Source organism: Tetranychus urticae, chromosome 1 (assembly GCF_039701765.1).
Source record: "Tetranychus urticae isolate SD_2017Ah chromosome 1, NJAU_TeUrti_SD_1.0, whole genome shotgun sequence".
In the NCBI taxonomy this organism is placed as follows: Eukaryota; Metazoa; Arthropoda; class Arachnida; order Trombidiformes; family Tetranychidae; genus Tetranychus; species Tetranychus urticae.
In genome coordinates, this window is record NC_142958.1 from 8,784,532 (window position 1) to 8,805,707 (window position 21,176).

General features: G+C 31.2%; 1 protein-coding gene across 4 annotated transcripts in view; it reads right to left on the minus strand.

The window, feature by feature from the left end:
• LOC107365620 (calcitonin gene-related peptide type 1 receptor) overlaps positions 1–20,557 on the minus strand; it is a 33,333-nt gene extending 12,776 nt beyond the window's left edge. For 2 of the 4 annotated variants that reach the window (XR_016198189.1, XR_016198190.1), the window contains exons 1-8: positions 20,249–20,557; positions 19,843–20,155; positions 18,338–18,464; positions 11,495–11,718; positions 10,414–10,477; positions 9,896–9,981; positions 5,658–5,793; positions 826–1,190 (exon numbers count right to left, since the gene is read on the minus strand). Coding sequence is in view for 1 of the 4 variants with exons in the window: in XM_015933152.3 (XP_015788638.2) it covers positions 1,149–1,190; positions 5,658–5,793; positions 9,896–9,981; positions 10,414–10,477; positions 11,495–11,718; positions 18,338–18,464; positions 19,843–20,155; positions 20,249–20,465 (1,209 nt within the window). In the remaining 3 variants the exon portion in view is untranslated. The remainder of the gene's footprint in view (positions 1–825; positions 1,191–5,657; positions 5,794–9,895; positions 9,982–10,413; positions 10,478–11,494; positions 11,719–18,337; positions 18,465–19,842; positions 20,156–20,248) is intronic. The other 2 variants (XR_001569470.3, XM_015933152.3) reach the window with 1 other exon arrangement.
• Positions 20,558–21,176: the final 619 nt, after the last annotated feature.

Genomic DNA, 21,176 nt, shown 5'->3' on the forward strand with positions numbered 1-21,176 from the left:
ACAATGGAATACGAGTTTTTACAATAAAAACATTTTTGAATGAAAATGAATAGATTTTGTTCACTCTTGTCTGTCAGTTGATACAAAAGTGAATAATCTTGAATAAAGTGTATTTCAATGTTGAACTTTTGGCTCAATGTTGGATCAACGAACATGAAGAGAAAAGTACAAGGAGAAAATACAAAGATCATGTTAGAAGAAAAAATTATGGAAAATTGAGGTTAGAAGTAAACAAATGTTTAAAAGAAACATGAAAGCCTCGAGAATAAATAGCCTGAAGGTGATGAAATAGCATTTCAAGTTTAAGCCTTTTTTTCATTTGTTAACACAAGAGTGACAATGATTTTCGAGTGACGTTTCATTATTCCTCAATCTGTTGTCATTCGCAAGACAAGTCAAACAACGAAAAGACTAAAACCTAAAAATGCAATCGAACAAAAAGTTGCCCGAATTCAGTTGCAGAATTCATTGATGGAACATTTTTTCGAACAAGTTTTTGGAAACATTTTTTTCGCAAATCATAACACTCTCACCAATGGATTAGATTGATGAAGTAATGATGAAATAATGATGAAAAGTTTTGGTAAATTATGAGAGAAGAAAAGTTTTTTTTTCGAAAAGTTCGTCAATTAATCAAAGAATATTGTTGAACCATGAATCAGTGAAATGCAAACAAATGATAAAAATGAGGAAATTAAAAGTGAATCGATAATAAAAGTAGCACTCAAGACAAAATGAAAAAAACGAAAAGAAAAGTTGGGAAAAATGAGAACGAAAACTAACTGAAACCTAAATGGGCGAAAATATTGTACTTAAAGTGCTGACCTTTATTATTCGAGATGCTTTGGAATTACAACTTTCTCTCTTTGATTCAACAGGACAAAATTTTGTTCGTTTTGTATCACAATTTTCGATTAATAAAAATATACTCAAAAGACTGAAGAAGAATGAGATTTTTTTCTTTGGACGAATCGATCAACCTCTCAACACTTTCAACTCTTAACACGAGTCAAGGGTTAAACATTTTCTCACGTCTTTTTATCTTCATCTTCAAATCAAACAATTGTCGATCGAAGACGATTCGAGAATGGATCTTTGGATCTCATGAGCATTTGTTTGCTGATAAAGGAGCGTAGAGCATTCATTACCTCGCCATTGCAGAAACAGAACAATATTGCAACGCAAAGACCCTGTAAATAGAAGAGAAAAAAAGAGTTAAATCGATGTTGAAAATTGGAACAAGAAAAAGGGACAATTCTGTTTCAAGTCGAATTTCAATGTGTCGAGCATTTGGTCTGAAAATAATTCATTGAGAAAAATGTGGATCGATAAGTTTCACCTTTCTTCATTAAATGCTGGTCTTTTGGCGAAAATGAAATTTCGAAAAAATAAACAAATCGATTTATGGACATTGCAATATGGTGGCAATGATGATGTTGATAAAGAAAACGAATTAGTTGAACTGAAAATAATAATTGAAAGTAAAGTAAATTGTTATAAAATAGGAAAAGAAGAAAAAAATTTCATCTCAAATTCAATATATTGATCCATTTCTTTGGATTGTTGGATGAAATGGAACTTGTTTGTTGAGAAAAGCAAAAGAAGAAAAAGTTTTGTAAAAGCGCTTTTCTCTCTCTCTCTAAGTGTTCTTTGTATCATTTTTTCAACCATTTCATGTTATCAAGTTTTTCCACTAATTTTTCAACACTTTGATGTTATCTTTTTTTCATGGTTAAACTTGAAAGCTCATCTGAGTATGAATTTTTTGCTCTTGTTGGTTTATTGAGAGGAAAAAAACGGAAATATTATCTGTTCATCATGAAATTGTAATGCCAATGGATGGAGTAAATGATTCAAGAATTATGTTTATAACAAATGACGAACTTTTCCATTGAAATTTCAATATTGATTGAAACTCTTTTTTCCTTTTGTGTTCAATTATTGAAGAGACAAATTAATTGAATCATAAGTTTCATGGGAAATTCTGATGGAATTGTTTTTTTTTGGAAAAGAATGAAAAAAAGAGAATCATTTACATGCAAAGATCATTAGAATAAATTAACTCTTCATTTAAGAATCAATCTTTTACATGGAAATATTACATGATGAGGAAGAGGAAATTGTTATGAAAAATTTATGAAATTTAAATGAATGATTAACTTTATCGGCTATTTTTAACTCGCTAATTCAGCTTAAGCCTTTTGATGAACTTGAAAAGTAAATTAGTATTCACTGATGAACCTTGAACACTTTATCAACTTTTTTCATTCGCCAGTAAAAACATGGTCCAGTTTACACTGAATATTGATTAAACTTCATTAACAGGATTCTGGTAAATGAATCTAGAATGATAGATTTATAAGCATGCCTAATGATTTGCGATTATTCAGTGTTTTATCAACTTTAATCTGACATTGATGCTAATTGACAGTCGATATTAAATTCGAGATTTGTACATTTTTCTCTGTTTGCCTTGACATGTAATCAACAAAACTATCATTTCAGTCAAGTTCGATAAAATCGAAAATTGAATCAGAAAAATCGTAAACAGCTCAACTTGTTGCTCAGAAAATTAATGATCTTCATTAGCAAACGGAAACAAGAAAACAGTCATTACAGTTGATTATTGTTCTAATTAAGAATCTGAAAATCTTCTAATTTAGTTTGTTCGCTCGAAACTTGTTCTAGTTCTTAAAAGTCTTCAAGAATTTTTGTGTTATTTTTGTTGTTTATTTTTTTCGAAAAAAGTTGATGTGTTATTTGGGCGACAAATTGGATGAAAATGTGGTTAAAGTTGATTCAATTCAGTTTCTTTTCGAAGCCAATCTCGAGATTTTGGTCACAAATTTCCTAAAATCTGACAAATTGTGTTAAAATGAATCCAAAAAAGATTTGGAGTGAATCGCATTACTGATTCACCGAGGTTCCTATAAATCTGATTCAATTGATTGATCCATTTCATTGCGACTATTTATGTAACTCTGACTTGTTGAACATTGATCGTGAAATGAACTCTCTTCTATAGTTATTTCCAATCATTTGCATTGCTATTTTCATTACTAGAAGCCAATTAGTCGGCAAATATCTCATTTAGATATAAATATAATTCAATTGTTTCGACTTTGCTTCTTTATTTGAATTGCGTGATGAACCTCAATTGTCCGAAAACAATGATAATGCTAAGCAAATATTTCTATTAGCAATTAATTTACAAGATTATGTTGCTATTGCGTGAGGCTTGATCATTAAGAGTTACTGGTCAAGAATCGCAAGAGCTTTTCCTTCACAATTCAATGATATTTACAGGTTGACCAGATTTCCCAAAGCCAATATAAAGATGTTAATGTAAACTTGACCATTGGAATCATTGTATGGATTGAATGTTTACAACTGTCGATGCCTTTGGATCGATAAAATCAATCATTTAAGATGAAGACTAAAGGTTGAAAGGTAAGCATTTAAACTCATCTTTTCCGAAACACAGGCGAATCTCCATGGAATTTCCAAAAATACATTTGAATAACAGATTTCGATATTCCATTATTATAATGATACATTCAATAAATGTCAATTCAAATCTTTTCAGTTCAAAATCAAAGTCGAAATTTAAAAGTGAAACTTAAACTCAAAGTAAAGAAATTATTTAATTGGAAAAAAATCAAGATTAGAAGTTGAATGAAAAGGTAAAAAAACTGAGAATAGGAATTTCTTTGGAAAATAAACTTCTATTTAAATTTGATTTCAATTTCAATATTCAACAATCAATCAGATTGGATTCATTCTTGATTGAGATTCTTGATGTTCTTGTTTTGTCATTTCATTTCAACAATATGACACAAAAAGGTTCGACTAAAGCCTTGACAGAAGTTTATTGAGGTAAAATTTTATTTCATGACAAAACTTGAATCTGAAAAAGAATGCGAAACAATAAAATTCTCATAGTAATATGAGTTTGATGATGGAATAAGTTACATAGAATCAAACTATTCAACATGATAATCTTTTCTTGCAGAGAAAAAAGAAAAAGTCAAAATTTCGAGTAAAAATATCATTTCCAGTTGAATTTAAAGGCAAACATGAAAAGAAAAGGAAAAGAACGAAAGGAAAAAACAAAAACATTGACTTTATAAAAATAGTTGATGATACGGATGAAGAATTTGGAATGAAGAAAAGAGCAAAAATTGAGATTCTGGAACAATTTGCATACTGTGAATGGAGAATGAACGGAAAACGAAATGTCTCCAAAAACCATTTACAAATGGATAACAATTGTTCGATGACAGACGGATGATGGAATGAGGGTCAATCTCATGATTGACCTTATCATGTTGAGAAAGGAAAAGGTAAACTAACATTAATAACACTGAAAGGAAATAACCTGGAAAAGTGAAAACTCGAGGGAATTGATATCAATACTTAAAACATTTACTTTGATTTATTCGAGTTTTGACCAAATGCTGACAGAAATAATCATGTTCACTTCCGATTAATTGGCATTGGAACATTAAACTAAACTTTGGACATTTTCATTTATTCTTTTAACCATTTCTTCCCAAGGAATAAATATTTTCATATCTTTCATGGAAATGTTTACAAATGAAAATGTTTGATTAATTCAAAAGCATTTTGCTTGAAATGTTAATAAAAATGATAAAAGTGAAAAGCAAAATGTCACTGAATTGTCATTATTTTATTTCTTGTTTTGCCTTTTTTTATTGTTTCTTCAGCTAAATTGCTATTCATTATTAACAAAACATTATTTATCTTGTAAACAATCTCATAAATTATTGTTCAATTCTGATTATGATGAATCTGAATTTTCTTTCTTCTTCTTCTTGCTCGTTTAACGGCTCTTTTCAACATTTTGCTGTCCACTTTATTTTCTTGGTCAAATGAGCATTATCATTGATTCATCAATGAACTTATTGATTTTTATCAAACTTCTATTATTCACCTTGGCTAATGATTTATCATTACCATTGTTGGTGAATTGTTGAATGCGTTAGAAGAGGAAGAGAATAGGCTAAATGGAACAATTGCCTTTCAAAGGAAAATTGTGAGGCAACAAATTTTTCATTCCATTGAACTGGACAACTGCACGAGCTAATTGGCAGACTTTTGTCAGATGGAACACTGGATAAACTCATAAAGTACAATCATTATATTGACCAAGAATTAGTGGCTTTTAGTCTTCAAGGTTTCGATAAAAGATGAGCTTAATGGCAATGACAGTTTATTGCGATAACTTTATTAACCCATTATCCAAGTTTACCTAAATTTAGATTTTCTTTGCTTAGCATTTTTGTAGACTTGCAAGTTTCCAGTTTCAAACTGAGTTCAAACTTTTCATCCTCAAAAGCTTGAAACAATCGATCAAAATATTGTTATTTTTTCTGACGGAAAAGTTGATTTTATTCAACTTGTTTGGAGTTGAATGGTTTAACCTTTTATCGAGTTGGAATTTTTGATGAGTTTATGTTTAAATTGGTTTAATCGCAACTGTTTGCTACTTTTGCGATTCATCTGTTATTTCAAGTTTATCTCCACAATGAATTAGGATTTTCGTTTTTCTCTTGGAAATTATCCAGACCATTGAATGTTTACCAATAAAAACAGAATTGCAAGTTGAGTTGGAAGGGAAAATATGATGAGCTTACCTGAAGTGAAGCAACCAAGGCAGCAACAATCTCATAAACCTCCTCAGCATGAGTTCCCTCAGGAGGTCGAAATGGTGTAACCAAGAAGTGCAACCCTAACAAGGGAAGTAAGATGAGAGTTGCTTTAACCGCTTTCCTGTGAGTTTTGGGTGAAGGAAAAGGGAATCAAGAAAAGGGTGAAAAGATGTTAATGGATAATATTGAGTTGATCACAATTGATTTCATGTTTACTTTGAAATTGGATTAAAATTTATTCTCTTTTTGTTCACTTTTCTTTCTTTGTTTTTTTTCCTCTTCTCATTCCAACAGCAGAAGTTGTTGGATAGGAAATTGAGGTCAACAGGAAGAGCGAAGACAAACAAATGAAAGATTATGCAAAGTTTAATCTGAATCTTGAACAAGGACGAATAGTTATTTTGAACAAGATTAAGGTTGAATCAAATTTAGTAAATGTTAATCCATTGAAAACAAAATCATGCAACTATTGGTTAAGTCATCAGATCAAATCTTGTTCTTAATCCATTTGCATGTTCAATCACATGTGTACATGGAACGAGAAAACATTACCAGTAAACAAGGAACAAAAACAAAGTATAAATCAATGAATTTCGAGCATCAAAAATGAACAATTTTGTAACCCAAATGTGCATCAGTTTACAACAGAAACACTAACAACTTCAGTAATCATGTAACAAAGTTGATTGATTCCCAGTGTTTTGCATTTGGATAGCTTTGTATAATCACAAATCAGCTTTAATAATGCAATTGATAACAACATGATTAATAATAAAATGATTCAATTCCACAGAGAATTTACTTCACCATAACATGGAATTTGTGTTCTATTAGATAAAAGAAACTTTTCAATCAGAATTACATGAAAAAAAAATGACGGAAAATCAAAGATAAACTTCGATACAATTTCAAGAGGGAACCTTGAATTCGATTTCCATTTTGATTGCATTTACATTTGTCTTTAGCTAAGCCCCAGACATACGTCGTTCCGCCACTTTCATATTGCTTCCACTCGTTAGAGTTATAACACAGTTTCGATTTTTTCTGCTAAACTAATGACAGATTGTTGTATACCTACAAGACTGAAATGCTGGGATTTCGTTGTCTCGTGTTAATGTTGAAACAACTGAAATGGGCGTTGAAAGTTTGTCTCCTTTTTCGGTTTCTTTGCACAGATAAGTTTAATAGTTGCTATTCCAGTCGTGCACAAGTACAGAGCTTGAGAGCCCAAGTGACAACCTGACTTAACAAGATGAGTCTAAGGGCATCACCACTCGACTACTGGCTTAGCTTGTTTCCTCAGGCCTTCTGACTCAACAGCTAACAATCTTAGGCTGAGCCATTGAAATGCTTTCTTCTGTAAGAAGTCAACACACTCACCTCAGCCTAAGCTTAAAGCCTCGGTTTACATGCTCGATCTCGTCACACATTCGATGAGTTTATTGTGGTTCTTTTACGAGCTCTAATCCAAATAAATCGATACTTTGTAAAGTTTCAACTTATCAAACTTGAAAATTATTTGTTTCTGAGAATCGGGAAATGCTATTGATTCAGGTTTCAAGTTGGGAAAGAAAATGTTTGGAAAAATGCTGAGAATCTGCATTTCGTTAGCAATAATAGTTAATTTCTAGGCAACAGCAATTAACGATTTTTATGCTTTTCAACTTTGACCTTTTTTTCCTATTAACTACACAAATTAATATTTTCTGACACTCGAAGCTGTTATTGAACTAAACTCAATTTTGCTGAAACTGTTTAATCTGGTTAATCATTTCTTCACCATTAACTGTCTCAACAACAACTCCATTGTAATGCCAATTAATGATGTTGATCATTTAATATTTGAAACATTACTCCAGAATTAATGGTTAACAGGTAAACACAATCGAGCGTATATCAACTTGCACCAATCAAATGTACAACATTTACAACTTTCATTAAAGCACAACTTTTCTCATCTCATTGCATCATCTCAATATATTATTAATATTATCGATGGCAATAAGAATGAAAGGGAGAAGAAGAAGAAAAAAATGAATAAAGTGTTTCAAGTCATTGATGGCGAAAACACTTATTTAGTTTCGAGTTTTTCCTCTTCTCATTTTCTCTCTCTTCATGTTACATCTTTATTTTACCAGAAACCATTGACATGATTTACACTATCAATAACTCGGATACAAGAGAGCGAATATCACTTATCAAACATCTTTACATGACCATGAAACTGAATTGTGTAACCATAGAAATTGCTTGTTTATAAAAATTTTCATTTTCGTGACCGATACTTGATTCATTATTAATTCCTTGATATTGCAATAAAAGAAATGCTCAACGGACCAGAATTTTTGAGAATCAAAATGTGAATTCGACTCTTTCAATATCAACCTATTTTTAGATTCCAAATTCATGCACAATTCGAATGCATAGTGAAAATGAAAAAAAAGATAAACTTTTGTTTCTCATTAGGCACTAATTAACTGTGAGAAAAAAATGAACATCAAAACACCTTTCAGAGTAATTCCAAGTTCCGGTAACTTTCAATGGAATTTCAAACTTCTTTTCCAAATCAAAGGTGAATTATGTTTAGCTAATTGTTTAATGGCACTTAACCACAATTAGGATAAAGGTATTAAATGATTAACGAAATGTGTGAATTTAATCACTAATGAAAAGGCTATTTTTTCGAACTTAGAGAAGAGAAAATGTCGAAAATTATCAATTCTTTGAGAAATCAATTGTTCTGCTTCTTATCAAATTGAAGAGCAAATTGATAACATTTTAGTGAACAGGGAAACACCAAAGGGTAAGAAGATTGGTGAACAATTATGAGAAGCGCTGAAGGGTAAAGTTGCCTGAAAATTCTTGTCTATTCCATTATTGCTATTATCATTATTATTATGGTTATTATTGAGTGAGATGAGAGAAGAAAAAAAGGAAAAGAGAAAAAAGGAAAATGCGAAGAAAAGTGAAAATAAAGATGCTGTTAAAAGGGAGTGATGATGATTAGATGGTGATAAATGGTGAGATAAAAGTAAAAATAGAAATGAGATTAAAGACCTGAGGAAAGGCGAAGCCAAGAGAATGGCTATTTTTATTAACAATTGAATCAATACTGGCAATTGTAAGTTTGCTTCACCAAGATTCTAAGTCTTCGGTAAATAGTTTGATATTCAATGTTTCAATAAGCAAGTTATCAGAAAAGCGATGCAAAACCAATTGTAATATTATCTTTATTGTAATCAGTAGCATTATTATTTATGTGAATAAAAGCTTATTGAAACAGCTTCCTTCATTCCTCAACATTTTCCTCAGCCAACTTTTCCTTGGACTTTTTGACCTCAATCTTGGTTTTGCATTTGAATTAATTTTTCATCTTTTGCCTCTACTTTCCATGCAAATGCAACCTTTAAACTTTTGAACCAGTAAATGATGAGATTATGGCGAAATGTTGGAAAATTCAATTTTCGTTGATTATCATTTTCGCCTTTCTCTTTAGCAATAGTCAATTCTCTGTGGTTTCATCTGATATCATTTTTAAACTATTTTTCCTTCTCAGCATTTTCGATGAAATGAAGGCAAAAGAATACACTTCAAGTTCGTTTTTATCATATTTTTTTCTCTTCTAAGCTGGGAGTGAATTCTGAATAGGTTAATGTGCATCAACATGTTGATTACATTTTACTCAATGTTACAATTTTTATTCGAAAATTACTTTTTTGTTCCTTTTTCCATTCTGAATCACTTTGACTAATTATCATTTCCGAGTTACTTTTGTCTCTTTCCTTTTTGCCTTAAATGCTTTTACTTTAACGCTCATCTTTACCAAGTTGTTCAGAAGTTGTAAAATAAATGATGACTGGGAGTGAAATGATAAAAGTAGGAAAAGATGAAAATTGTGTCAGCAATGAGTGACTTTGAAATGGGCGTTGGCAACATTTAAATGATGGAAAGGAAAAAAAAGAAACAGTTTCATTTAAATGTAACAATTTTCATGATAATGTTGACTTTGAATATGGAAAGAATGAAAAGTGAATAAAAGAGTGAAGGTTAAGCATCTTGATGTTTGATGCGCTAATTGGAAAGTAATGGGAAAAGTGGAAGGCAACATTTGTATCATTATTATTGTTATTACGGTGATTAAGGTTCATCATTTTGAAAGGTAAAACAATGAAAATTTGGCCGCAAAATGGGTCATAAAAAGAAGTTTAAAGTTGCTGACCAACCTTGTTTGATGGGCATCAGGAGAGTTGACTGCTCTCATCTTGGTTACCAACACTCGAACAATGTTTACAAGGAAAAATAAGTTGAGCTGAAAAAAAAGAACGAAGAGAAGGTGAAGAAGGAAAATGAATGAAAATTATGAGAGACAAAAGAGTAAGACAAAGGGATGAATATCATCAATTATCATTATAAGCCACTAACTTATTCCAAGCTTGACTGACCCTTGGGAGGAATATTGAGATAAGATTAGAAAAATTTTTTGCGCTCTAATATTGTGTTCGAGAATGAGAGTAAATAGAAGAGGAAAAAAAGGGCAACAAAAAGTGAAACAAGATTGCAAGAAGGAATGAAAAGAAAGTGAAATCACGCATCATTAAGTTTCCTGGGACTGATAAATTTACAGTGAATCTGGTTGAATGTTACATGATTATGGGCTGAAACCATCAAGAGGGTTAAAGAGAGTGAACTATTGTTGAATGCAAAATATAAATAAATGTTATTATTGAATGTTTTTCTTTACCACAAAAGATACAAGAACTGGTCCAGTGTACCACCATGAATATGCACTTTCGTCAATCCAGCAACTGGGAGTCAAGTTGGGAGTAAAGATAATGATATGAATAATAGTAATGATCATCATCACCATGTTGATGGGAATAATGATGAAAGGAAAGGAAACAAAGGGAAAGAATGATGAGAATGGTGCAATTGTGAAAATTTGCTTATTATTATTAATAATCATTTTCCATCTTTTTTTCTGCGTTCTTTTTATTTATAAAACATTCTGGCTCAGTGTGATTACTGTTAATTATTATCGTATCAGATGATGATAATCTAGTTCAGTTATGGGCAAATTGTTTCTCAAGTAAATAATGTTGCCAATGAAATATGAGACTAGCAATTTGGTTAGCAGATCATGTAATCAGTTGCAATGAATAGTTGAGATTAAATGTTGCAATTCGCATTCATTGGCTAACCAAATAAGTCTTAAGGCTCTTTCCATGTTGATTGCCTAGTGGAACTTTTTTTCGTTGGAAGGTTCAATCAAAATCGAACTTCGTTTTAGCATCGTTTTCTAATTAGTTTTTTTCTCTTTTTATCTAATTTTCGATTAAAAAATGGCCAAATTTCCTCGAGTTTCGCTTGCACATTTATATTGAAAGGTTGAGTTTTCGTTGAAAAGCAGAAAATTTTCTTTTCCAGATTTCGATGTCTTTTTTATAACTTTAGAAGAATGACTCTGAAATTTATTTCCAAAGTTTAGAAATATTTACACTCGAGGCTATAGAATTTTATCATGGTGTTGAAATTTCAGTCAATTCATCACAGTTCTCTAATGATTTTTAGTTTGACTTCTCTTTGAAAAACTTTTTATCTGATTTTCTCACCTATTCGAGTCGACCATTCTAATAAATTCTGTATCGCGATTTCGCTTTCAATCAATAAGCACAAAAATCCACTAGAGTTTTCGCTAAGTTGCATGAATTTCTTTCTTGAATTTCTTTACATTCCACTAGTTCCGCTAGATCACAGTTTCAGTGTTCAATTAACATGGAAAGGCCAAAGATTCATGTTGTTATCTAAAAGGTTTGGAAACTTACTAATTAGTCTTGCCATTTGAAGATAAGCCACGAAATCCAGCATAAAAGCCAATAAATATCAACGGGATTCCCCAGCCAATAACATAAAACCATTTCATGATCTTTTCTTCCGCCACAAAGGCCACAACTAGAAGAGTATGAAGATACAATCCTTCACAGAATGTCCATGAATAATTGGCTAGTAAAAAATAATTGACCACAACATGGAGCATCTGACAGTACCACTGAAAGAAAACAATAGAAAAACGAAAATTAGTCACAAAAATCGTGAAAATTCTTAAATTCATCGAAAAGAAAATGTCACAAAATTTAATTTCCCACAATTCCATTCTTCGCACATTTCCAATGATAAAATCAGTCAACTATTAATATTAATATTGCTATTATTACATTTGCTATTCACATGAAAGATCACATATTTCATTCCTTCCCTGAATGAGATTAGATAAATTGAAAGAGACTAAATTGGAAGCAGAGAATTCGAATAAATGATTCATTCCATTCAAATTATCTGTTCTAGTTAATTATTGATTGACTTTGAGTTTTTCCTTCATAGATTAACTTTGACTATTTACTTTGCATAAAACTTTCTTTTCATGTTGCAACGAAAATCTCGACTGAATAAATTTTTCATTTACAAGCTTACAAAATGTTGACTTTTTTCTCGAGTTTACGCTTTTCTGTGCAACAAAAGTTCACTCTTTTGGTACAAAAAAAGGACAAAATGTTTTACCATGAATTTCAATTCAAATCCATTGGACTATGAAAATTATTCTCTACTCTAATTCGTTGTGACGAAAAGACAAAACTATCTAATTATCCGATTCTTGAGATTTGCTGTTTTCTTTTCTCATTCCCAGTCATCTTTTATTCCCTTATTATCACGACTTATCTTTTGATATTTAACTATTTCCACTTGAAGCTCCTTCTCTCCATCTCTCATCATGATCGTCATCCAAATGTTTTTACTTCATAATTCTCTTCGTTCATCTTTTACTTTCTTCCATGATCACACTCTGTGCATCTTCAACATTCACTCGAGAATCTAATAATGAATATCTTTTTCTATTTAGAAAATGAACCTTCTGTTTATCGTGAATAACAAACGATAATAATCATCCTTTCATCCATACTTCATTCCTTTATCTTCATAAATCTTTCATCCTTCAACTTGATTATGTTGATGATAAATTTTCATCTATTCAAACTGATAGACCATGAGAAGAACAGAAAAAGGCGAAACTCGGAAAATCGAGAAAACTTTTTTTTTCTTCTTCTTCATTAATCTTTATCTAAAAGTATTAGAATAAGCAAGAAAAGTAAAGAAAAAAAACGAAGAAAAAATTGAGCAAAATGTTGATTTAATGTAACAACTTAATGAAAGATGGTTTACTCATCAAGTCATTCAACTTTACGAAATTTAATGGCCACTCGAATCAACATTCCGTGACCATTTGGCGACATTTTATTGCCCTTCAATTGTGAGCAATAAATTTCAAATTCAGATTCCATTAAATCAGAAATTCTTTCATAGATTATCTAAATGCTTTCATTCGAGTCGAGACTCGTTTTTTTACGATCAACTTTATCATCAACTCAATGCAACTTGCAGACTATTTGACTTTAGAACTCGAAATTCAAGGTCAATGTTTCTCATTAAACAAATTGGTACAATTACATGGGAAATGACATTCAATAATTGCAAGTTTTTTTGCTATATTTAGAGATTCGAAAAAAGGAAAATTTTCCTTTTCCTAATTTTATGAATTCATCTTTTTCCAGAGATTGTTCTGTTGGGTTTCGCTTAATTGAATTGCTCACTTTTCATGGGTTTCTGTTATCATGAAAACCTCTTTAATCCTCTTTTCTCAAAGTATCAAGTTAAATGGGTTACCAAAATAGGCAATTGTAAAGAGCAACAAGTTTTACCATGAAAATGAGATTCGAGTTGGGAAACGTTTGGTAAGATCAAGGATTATCTTGTTGATACCTTTTAAAATGTGACAAAAGTTGATCATAAAGGAAATTATAAATTGAATCAAATTACAGGAGAAGGAAAAGATTTCTTTGGGTTTCTTTTTCAGGTCAACTTTTCTTATTTACTGATCCTGTAACGATGTAGCAACGAAAATCTCTTTTTTCTCTCTGTCGAGCCAATAACATGAAAAATGGGGCAATAAAAGTGCATTAGCTTGATCAGATTCGTTCCTATTTTGTCATTTAACTGAAACCGGAAAACAGAATCTGTAATAAGCTAAGTTAATGTACATGATAAATGAATCATTTAACCAACTTGTATTTGCAAAACTATTATTTATTCTGTACTCAGATTGGCCATCATCATGATTATGGTTGGAAAGGAAAGAGAGGAAAGAAAATGTCTACTGATAGTTTTATGATGAAAATCAATGAGCAAGAAAAATCAGCGAAAATGAAATGAAAAGAAGAGAAGAGAGAAAATTATTAATGGAAAATGTTGTAATTAATATTGAACTGGTTCGGTCAAGGAAAATTGTTGATTGTGAATGGAACTGAGGAAAAGTTATTAATCATTCAGTTATCGTGTTTAATTGACTGATGTTCAAGAGAATAGATTAATGAAAATTAGGAAAGCAATGAGCCAATATCGGTCAACGATATAGGAATGTATGACACGAATCATCTTCACACAGTCATCAACTACTAAGGTCAAATGTGACCCTGATTGGCTCGAAATGTTACACGCTGAGCTGGATCAGACGCTCAAAACTGAATATTTTAATATAACCTCCTATGAATTTAGCAGTCTCAGTGTACCATTTAACTGTCAGAGACTGGCCTGATGCTCTAGCTAGGGCAGGGTAGGGCGATGGGTGTACAGTCCAAAGTCATTATTTCTCGCGTTAAGTCGCAGAATTTTCTAAACATTGCAATTTTGTAAATTCATGTTTAATTCAACTCCAACCCGATGAGCTGTGGCTCAGAAGATTCCGTGATTTTCATATTTGTGTTAAAGATACCTCTAAAAATGGATGGAAAAATCTGGACTCAATTCAATTAATTCATCCTGTGTAAATAATTTTTAAAAATCATTCCCATTTTTTAACTTCGCACATTAAGGGCCATAGATGTAGTTTTTTATCGAGATTGACTCATATTTGCATAACATTAGTTCGAAGTCTCAAAAGCATGCAGCGTCATATGTGAGAAAGTTTAATCATCAGCAATATTTTCGATGTTCGTACCCTGCCATTGAAACCAATGTTAATTTCGATAAAATATCCATAAATATTATTTTTTTAATACGCCCTTCACTACAAAAGCATTTGCAAGTTTTATTGAAAATTAACCTTTATATTGACACATTGACATATTTTTGTATCTATTTGACAGTACTTATATTGACATTTAATTACTGTCTCAAAAATGTTGCTTTGTTAACTTCTTTTTGCAAAATTATTCTTCGAGTTCATTTTCAAAACACTCATCTTTTTGGTCACTCTTTCAAAATGAATGTAAATAAATTTTCGATATCGAATTCATTATTGACTTGAAGAATTATTCTAACTGTTTGCTGTACACACAAAGACGAACGTATTGCACGACCAGGGGAAAATGCATTACATAGAATTATGTAGCAAATTGAAAGTTAAAAGATAAACGATTAAATGGTCTTTGATATTGAGTTAATGTTCGCTGAATTTTGGCTTGAGAAGCACTTTCATAGAATTGAACAGTTTGAAAATCTTGATCAGATTAAAACGGATTAAAGTTTTAATTTACTTTTCTGGAAAATATTGCCAAATTAATATCCGATATTCTATTATTAAACTATTGTTTTTTATTGCCTTTTTTCCTCATAAAGTTTCGATTGGCTTGAAAAGTTGGCGACAAATTCAACTTTTTTAAATTTCTCAGTTGCCAAGTTTTTTCTTTCCTCTTCTCAGAACTGTTTTGAATGGCTTTATCAGACTTTATTAATATTTTTTAAGCTTTTTTTTATTAGCAAACTTTGAGTGAAGTTCAGTGTTAAATGAGTTATTGGGTGACATTTGAATGAATTGCCAAGGAGAAGATTGTCTTACTTTTATGATCTTGAACTTCAACTGATTAGTTTCCTACAAGAACAAGTTCAAGTATTTACATGATAAGTAATTAATTTGAGTAAAACAATTATGTAGATGAAAGTGATGAACAGTTATTGTAGCAGTCATTTGATCTTATCTTATTGGATAAGCTGAACAGCACTTGATTACATGATTGGTGCCACTTTTCCTCTTCTACTCGTGTCTCCAATCTACATTTGCAATTATAATACTTTGTTGCCTTTTCAATTCTTACCAACATTTTCACGTCACACTTACATTTTAATTGTTGCTTATTTCAAGCCAATGACGAATATCGATATTTTTTGATAAAATCTCTTCTCTGAGATTCCAATTTGCTTCGATCTGATCGCAAAATTCAAGGAAAATTAACTCAAAGTTACATTCAGAGACAGAAAATTCCAATACAATGCTCATTGATTTTATGGCTTTAGCTATATGGAACAGCAGTTGAAGGCAAAAGATTGCAACTCTGAATGGGTCAAAGTAGTTTTTGCCATCTGTTCTCAAAAATTGGTTTAAATTCTGAATTCAGTAATTCGACAACTGAAATTACCAAGAATCAAGGAAAAAATTTAAAGCGTTCTATTATAAAGTTGATGGCTAAGGATGAGAAGAATAAGAATGTCCATTTTATGCTATCTTATCCAATCAATGCTGTGCTTTGACTCGAGCTGGGAGTGACTCGTGTAGCATTTATAAAAAGAAAAACTCTTTTGGATAAACTTATTTTCGTCACTTTCATTTGTTAAAACTCGTTGAAAACGGTGTCGATAAGGTCTTCGAAATTGTTGAGTCTTTTTTCTAGAGAAAACTCTGAGATTCTAAAACTATTTTTAAAAAGTTACTTTCATAAGTTTTGTTAATAAATTTCATTTCATGACTAGATACAACTAATAGCTTATCGTTAACATCAGTTTGCAACATGTTAATGCACAAGTAAAGTAATCGACTTGAAAACAAGAATTTTGCGATTCGACAAAACTTTGTCCTAAAAAATGAACCATTCATTTTCATTTTTGCTTTACTTTGACAAATATCTTCTCTGGTTGATTGAGTTACTATTAATAAAACCATTAACTGGTGTTGTTATGGCAAGTAAAATTTGTGTTGAACCGCAAAAAAACATCAAAGTTAAATTGAGCTAAATTTTGCTTTCCATCGACACCCATTGAACAAGAGACTTTAATGAGTCCATTAAACACAAAGGCGTAAAATTGATTAAAGATGAAGGTAAATAAAACTAAATGGTCAAGAATAGCGGAAGTTGTAAAACGTAGAGCAAATAAGATTTATGCAGATAAGGGAATCTGGTAAAGGTAAGGTTTCGTCCATGAAACCATTATTCATGGAAAAGAATGAAATATAAGATTTCTCATTCCAAATAAGAAACAACTAAAGGTTGACAAAAAACGAACAAAAAGTGATTACTCTTTCTTCCGACAATCGTATTGATAAGTTGAACCCAAACCAATTTCCGTTTCCTATTCTGTTGCTTTTTCATCTTAAGTTCACCAAGAATTGTGAAGTCAGATAGTAAATCAGAATGCTGACTCAGGACAAGTCAAGAGTGAAAATGTAATCTCAAATGTTCTATCAAAGTGAACAATTACCAGAAAAGAAGAGAAAAAAATGAGAAAAAATTATCATGAAAAGCAGCATAATAATGAATGATTTACTGTCAATTCAAGTGGATCACATTTTAATTATTATTACTCTTTGAGGTTAAATTGAAACAAAAGTTGACATTTCATCTTCATATGATTAAGATGAATCATTTACAGATTCATCTCGCTCATGAAGAGAAAAATGGCAAAAAAAGGAGAAAAAAAAGTCTCACAATCTCGCCATCTTTCTCATCATGTTCACCATCAATCGACTCGACGTTACTCTTCAAACTGAACTTCTAATTATAACCATCATCAACTTTTCCTCTTTACCTTCGCAAGAACAAAAATTGCCTTCTATTTTCACCTCAATCTTTATCTTTCAAATTTTGGGTGAAAAAATGTTGAAATAGTTTTCCAACTTTTGAGTCGAGAAAAAAAAACTTTTCTCATCTTTTCCCAAAACTTTAGCTAAAAGCCAATAAACTCTTGAAACTCATCTTGATCCACTTATCAATATTTCCTTTGGTCTTTACAGAATGGTTTCAAGGAAAAATGATTGATCTAATGATAAACTTGATGAATAGTTGAATTGAACGGAAAGACAGTATTCGTAGGTGTTGTAAGCTACCTGTTAGATTCCTTAATATCGTTGGTAGAACATGATAAATGTTGAAAACATTTGAAAATTTTCTCATTTTCTTTTCTTGCCTTTCTTCCTCTTTACCTCAACCTCATCCTCATGATCCACTCATCAGCCGCAAACGTTGGAAGCAACCATTTTATTCACCATTTTATATCCTTCTATTGAAACATTTCACTCCCAGCTCAATTGCAATAACATCTCACTCTCGGAATTGAAGAGCTCAATGATTGATTATGTGACAAGATAAACTTACTAACAACATGAGAAGCCATTTGATTGATGATAAACAAGAAAAGGACCTTCAATTGGTTTGTATTTCACTTCACAGGTTAACTAAAACTAGACCGATTCCCATCACCATCAGTGGTTAATTTGTTATCATTTTGCGTCAACTTATTTACCTTTTTCTTTGACAAGTTGATTACAGCTGTCAAACATGTTCACAAGTAACAACATTTTTTTCTTGTTCATCTCGCTCCATTTATGATCATTAAATGCAACTTACCCTGTTTGATTGGACAACTTCAACATTTGAAACAACCAAAGTGTACCACATGATCCACATTAGATTGTTGATTATGAAAGAAATGAATAAATTTTTGTGAATTGTTATTCTTGTACACTTAAGCGATCTGTAAAAAGAGAGAGAGAAAAAGTTTCTCAGTTAAATTTGAAAAGTTTTGTTATAAGCGCTCAATCATGAAATGAATAAAAGACAATTTCATTAGTTGGATTGAATCACAGATGGAAAATGAGATTATCAATAAAAAAGAGTTTCATGGAATTGCAATGAATATCTTTTATCTCGATTTCTTTTCTCTTATTTACTCAGTTTCATTTCAGATTTGAAAAGTCATTGAACAAGATAGAGAACGCAAAACAAGCAACATTAATCTGATGAAGAATGAAATGATTTTCAGAGCAAAAGGTGAATTTTCTTCTTCTCTCCTGTTTCGGAAAAAACATCAATAGAAAACAATTTACAAGAAAAGAAAATTTCCATTTTCGTTTTACATGTTTTTTTCGATTTCGTTTCCCTCCACCTTTAGTTGTATTTCACTTCGTTCAATTTTGTGATAAACAAAAGCAACTTTTTTCGTTTCATATTAATTCGTCTGAATAAACAAATGAAGTTATTAATGTTAATTTAAGATAATCATGAAAAGAAATGACAATTTTGCTTCTTTTCTCGCAAAATTTCAACTCATTATTAAACTCTATTCTTTATGAATTATCATGCAATTCTTTTCTTCTCCTTACTCTGTCATTATATTCACCTGATGAATTTAGATAAAGAAGAAAGTTTTTATTCCAATTTATTCAAGTAAATGATGATATTTTTAAGATCATAATTTGTGCTAATTTGAAAAATCTAATTTACCATGTGAGGTTGGGGAAGAAGAAGAAAAAAGTGTCAGAAAAAAAAGGTTATGAACAAAAGAAATGTAATCAGATTAGTTGACATTGGAATGAAAGGTTAAAGGTGATTTGTTGAAACAATCAAAACGGAAATATTATGGGAAATAATGAAGCTTAGAAGATGAAATATTTGAATGACAGGGAAAATCTGAATGCAAGGAGAAGAGAGAAAATCCATGATTGGAATGTTGATCTTCAAATCATGTCACGTTCATGTTAAGTAGGAACTATTAACGAATGATAGAGAATCTATTTGGTGATTATCATCATGATAATCAGTCTAATCCTCCTCCAACGAAGAAAAGTTTTTTCTATCAACTATTCTTTTCTCAACACCTAACTATTCATGATTAATTTTGAAAAAGGTCAGTCATCATGAGAGTAAAAGTGAAAAATAATCTGAATGTAAAGAGAAAAGAAAAATAAACAAATTTTATTGTAATTTATACCAAATGCTAACGAATTATGTAAATGGTTATCAATTTATATTTTCATCTTTTCTCGCCTTTTTTCAATTATTTATCATTTTTGCATGACAATCTCAACTTGAATAATTATTCTTGATGCAATTGAAGTTGAAGTCAAACTTACTTGAATGATAAGAATATGATTAAAGATATGATTAAAGCCAAAACTGAGATTGAGTATCCAATAATGTACAGATTATTTACTGCTTGACGAAACTTGAGATCATCTTTGTCAATGCAAGTTGTGTAGTTGCTCCAAGTTTTGTTTGTCACTGGATGGCGAAACCAGGTTCCATCTTCCAGGCAAATTTTAAAAGCAAACCGATCAGATCGAAATCCAAACACTGCCATTGGACAGGGTATGTAGGCCGTTTGACCGGGCGGTGTGTCATTCCAGCATCCCCAACCATCAAAGGTTCGTGGACAATATTTTAAACCTTGGGGATTGGGTTGAAATGTGGCTCAATTACTCATGTTACTTGCTGAGGTGATTATGTTTGTAAAAATAGATTCGAGGTTGGGTGACTTACTTGGATCACTGGGTGGATTTGAAAGAACTCCTTGTTTACACTTTTCATACTCTTTTATCAATGGATCGTCAATTGAAGTCGAATTTTCTGATGGTGATGCAAATGATGACAGTGAGGATAATGATGAGGAAAGTGTTGTTGTTGCTGTTGCAAGTTGTGCTAGTGGTTGTGATGAGGATGATGGGGAAAAGGATGAGGTAAACGATGAGGAAAACATCACAAAATCGGTTTTGATTAACGAACAGGTTGTTAGTTGATAAAACTATTACTAGACGTTGTCTCAGTAACAAAGTGATTCAACTAACTTTGTGATGTTAAACATTGAGACAAAATCTGAGTGAGCAACTTGGCAACTGGAAAGCATTGGTACGCCATCATGTATTGCATATGACAACTAAAAGACTTATGATATCAATTTATATTCAAGTTGATATTTTTGAATGAAAGCTCTGTTCTAAGATTTCAAGACTTCACATTCTGATCTCAAAATTTAAGAAAAGTCATTTCAACAACTCAAAGTTACATTTAGAGACAGAAAATTCCAATACAATGCTCGTTGACTGCATGGCTTTAGCCATATGGAACAGCATTAAAGGCAAAATAATGTAATTCTAAATGGGTCAAAGTAGTTTTTAACCCTTTGACGGAGTTGAGAATGATCAAGAATAGAAGGCGAAGTTGTAAAACGTAAGCCAAATAAGATTAATACAGATGATAAGGGAATCTGGTAAAAGTAAGGTTTCTGCTAATGTTTCGTCTATGAAACCATTATTTATCGAAAAGAATGAATTACAAGAAAGATTTCTGCTTGCGAACAATCCTTTAAAAGGCCGATGAGTTACCTTGCATTTTGTCACAGCAGAAGAAAAAGCTAACTAAAGAAAAAAAAATTCACTAATTGAGTGCAATAGTATTGAAGAAAAAGAGT